The sequence below is a fragment of the Rhinolophus hipposideros genome (assembly GCF_964194185.1).
Source record: "Rhinolophus hipposideros genome assembly, chromosome: 9".
In the NCBI taxonomy this organism is placed as follows: domain Eukaryota; kingdom Metazoa; phylum Chordata; class Mammalia; order Chiroptera; family Rhinolophidae; genus Rhinolophus; species Rhinolophus hipposideros.
This window is the reverse complement of record NC_138055.1, coordinates 70,492,329-70,494,889: the sequence shown is the minus strand read 5'-3', so window position 1 is coordinate 70,494,889 and position 2,561 is coordinate 70,492,329. Positions and strand designations below refer to the sequence as shown.

At 33.2% G+C, this 2,561-nt stretch overlaps 1 protein-coding gene across 1 annotated transcript in view; it reads right to left on the bottom strand.

Moving 5' to 3' along the window:
* Positions 1-1,593: 1,593 nt before the first annotated feature.
* The window catches only part of GLIPR1L2 (GLIPR1 like 2), a gene marked incomplete at both ends in the record, with an annotated part of 17,102 nt that continues 16,134 nt past the window's right edge, over positions 1,594-2,561 (bottom strand). The window contains 2 exons of the mRNA XM_081058989.1: positions 1,594-1,958; positions 2,041-2,067. Coding sequence (XP_080915115.1) covers positions 1,594-1,958; positions 2,041-2,067 — 392 coding nt within the window. The remainder of the gene's footprint in view (positions 1,959-2,040; positions 2,068-2,561) is intronic.

Below are 2,561 nucleotides of genomic sequence, written 5' to 3'. Positions count from 1 at the left end.
AGCAGCACCTTCCTGGTGGTGATGATAAAAAATGTTTCCAGATATTGCCAAATGTCCCTTGGGGGGAAGTAGCAAATTTGCCCCTAGTTAAGAACCACTGGCCTATAACAATTATAATCCATAAAATTTGGAGGATACGTTGAAGAATAGATGTAGAAGAGTAGAAGTTATATATACTGATACATAACAAGTTAGTCATACTGGGGATTGAACATGATATTATGAAGAATTTCTACTCATGTATCACGATGTTCAGAAATTAATTTATTTTCAATCATAAGTCGAATCACTTCACAAATTCAAAGTCTATTTTCTTATTTTAAAAATGGAAGCAATACCAACTCCACAGAATGGTTTTGAGTATTAAATAATTACATGAAGCACTCTGGAAGCTATGAAATAGTATACAGGTGTAAAATAATAAATAAAATCACTGTAGAGAACCAGGCCTTTTCTCTATCTAAGGATTTTTCTCAGAATGCTGGGTAGAAAACAGGCTGACATCATAGAAATAAAAAATTATATACAAAGCAGAGCTCTTGAAAATAAACCAATGAAAACAAACGAAAAACCAGAAACTATCAAATCTGAGAAGATAGTTCAGGGCTTTTTTTGTATATTTTTCATCTTGTCCCAGTTAAGAACAGGCTTTTAATATAATAGAGTTAATAATAGAGTTTATACCATTTGATGTATTTTGCTGTGTTAGGTATTTCTATTTATTTCATTTATTAGTATTACAAGGGGTAAGTAGTTAATTTATATTACTAATTTACAAACATTTACTATACTTTTTAAATAACAACAAGTAAATAATTATTTTTTTAAAATTTATTTTATCACATAAATTCAAAAGCAGATTGCTCAATCACAACTAAGTAAACTTTTGACATTTATTAGCCCTTGACAGAAACAAATTATATAGCTTAGCAAGGCTTGAATGAAATATTGAGCATAAAGTAGAAATAATAAATTTGTCTTCTAACAATATGTACCAGTACCACTTAAACCGTTCCAAACATATATACTACAAAGATAAATAATGGTATTTGATGCTTTGATATCACATGGGAAATATCATTACCACCACGATCACCACTACCAATAACAACTATGATAGTAACGATAAAAATAACAAAACCAAAAGTTATTAAATGGTTGTCCTGAATTTGGGATGGTCCTAAGCACCTTCCATGTGTGATCTCAATACTTGAGAAATTTATTAACTCATTTAAAAAATATTTAAAACACAGAGATACAGACATATTTAGAAGATGGAAATTTCTTCCTTTATCAGGATAACAGTGAAATCTTAACATTATAGACTGTCAAATTTTTTTTAGCATTTCTATCATCACTTCTTTATCTGTTCTTAGTTCCCAAGAGCTTGCCTTATAATATTTACTATAAAATACATCTTTTTTGCTTCTTTGTCTTTCAAATTTAAATTTGTTGCACAAGTATGGAAAAGAGAAGGGAATAAAAGATATTGCAATCGTGATTTGCACATATCCTTAAGAATCTCAATGTTCTTTTTATAAACTTTTTGGCCTTTTTTTGTATTATACTTTTGCCCTATGTTGGTGGTACATCTTATTCCTTTTCTTCCTCCTCCTCCTCCTCCTCCTCTTCCTCCTTCTCCTCCTCCTCCTCCTTCTCCTCCTCCCCCTTTTCTTCTTCCTCATCCTCCACTTCCTCTTCCCACTCCCCCTTTTCCATATCCTCTTCCTCCTCCTCCTCTACCTTTTCCTCCAATTTTTCTTGCTCTATCCCCATTACCTCAGGGGTAAATATCAGCTTTTCTTCCAATAACACATTTGGAAAATGAGACTGCATTATCAATACAGTTGTGGCACATAGTGAAAAACATAGTGCTCTCAAAAAGAAAATACATATGCAGAGTAGATCACACACAAGTGGCCGGGGCACTTCCCATTTTGGATACCAAAATCGATAATCTGTAAATAAAGAAGCAACTGAAAGGTGGATTTCACATCAAGTAGTTAAATCATTTAAGAAATAGAGGACGACAATACATACATATGGCTTGTTCACGCTCCGCGTTACCTAGAAAGGAAAAGAAAGTCCGTAAGGAATTACATAAAATTTCTTCTTTCTCTAGAATATAAATTTTCCAACAATGACATCATTCCCTAGTTGTTAGTCATCATGCTATCATCTTTGATTTCTCCCCTCCAATCAGTAGCCAGTCATAAAGTACCACCTATATTTTCTTTTAGTAAAAATTAGCCTGGTCTGCTATAGGGAGCATGGGAAATACAGGAGCGTGGAGATGTGAATTCTAGTACTAATTCTGTCTCTAAATCGCTGTGTGTCACCTTATATAAGTCACTTCACGTCTGCCTTCTAAAGATTGTTCCAGTTTCAGTATTCTGGGATTCTATAACATCTCTTATTTTCATCTCCCCTCCCCACCCCCCTGCAATCATTCCAAATTCATTTTCTGAATCTACTCACTCTCCTCACTTAATTCTTATTTTCAGAAGCTTTCAGTTGCTCTTTATTTTCTAGCTGTCAAAGTTAACTTCATAGCCTGGTAG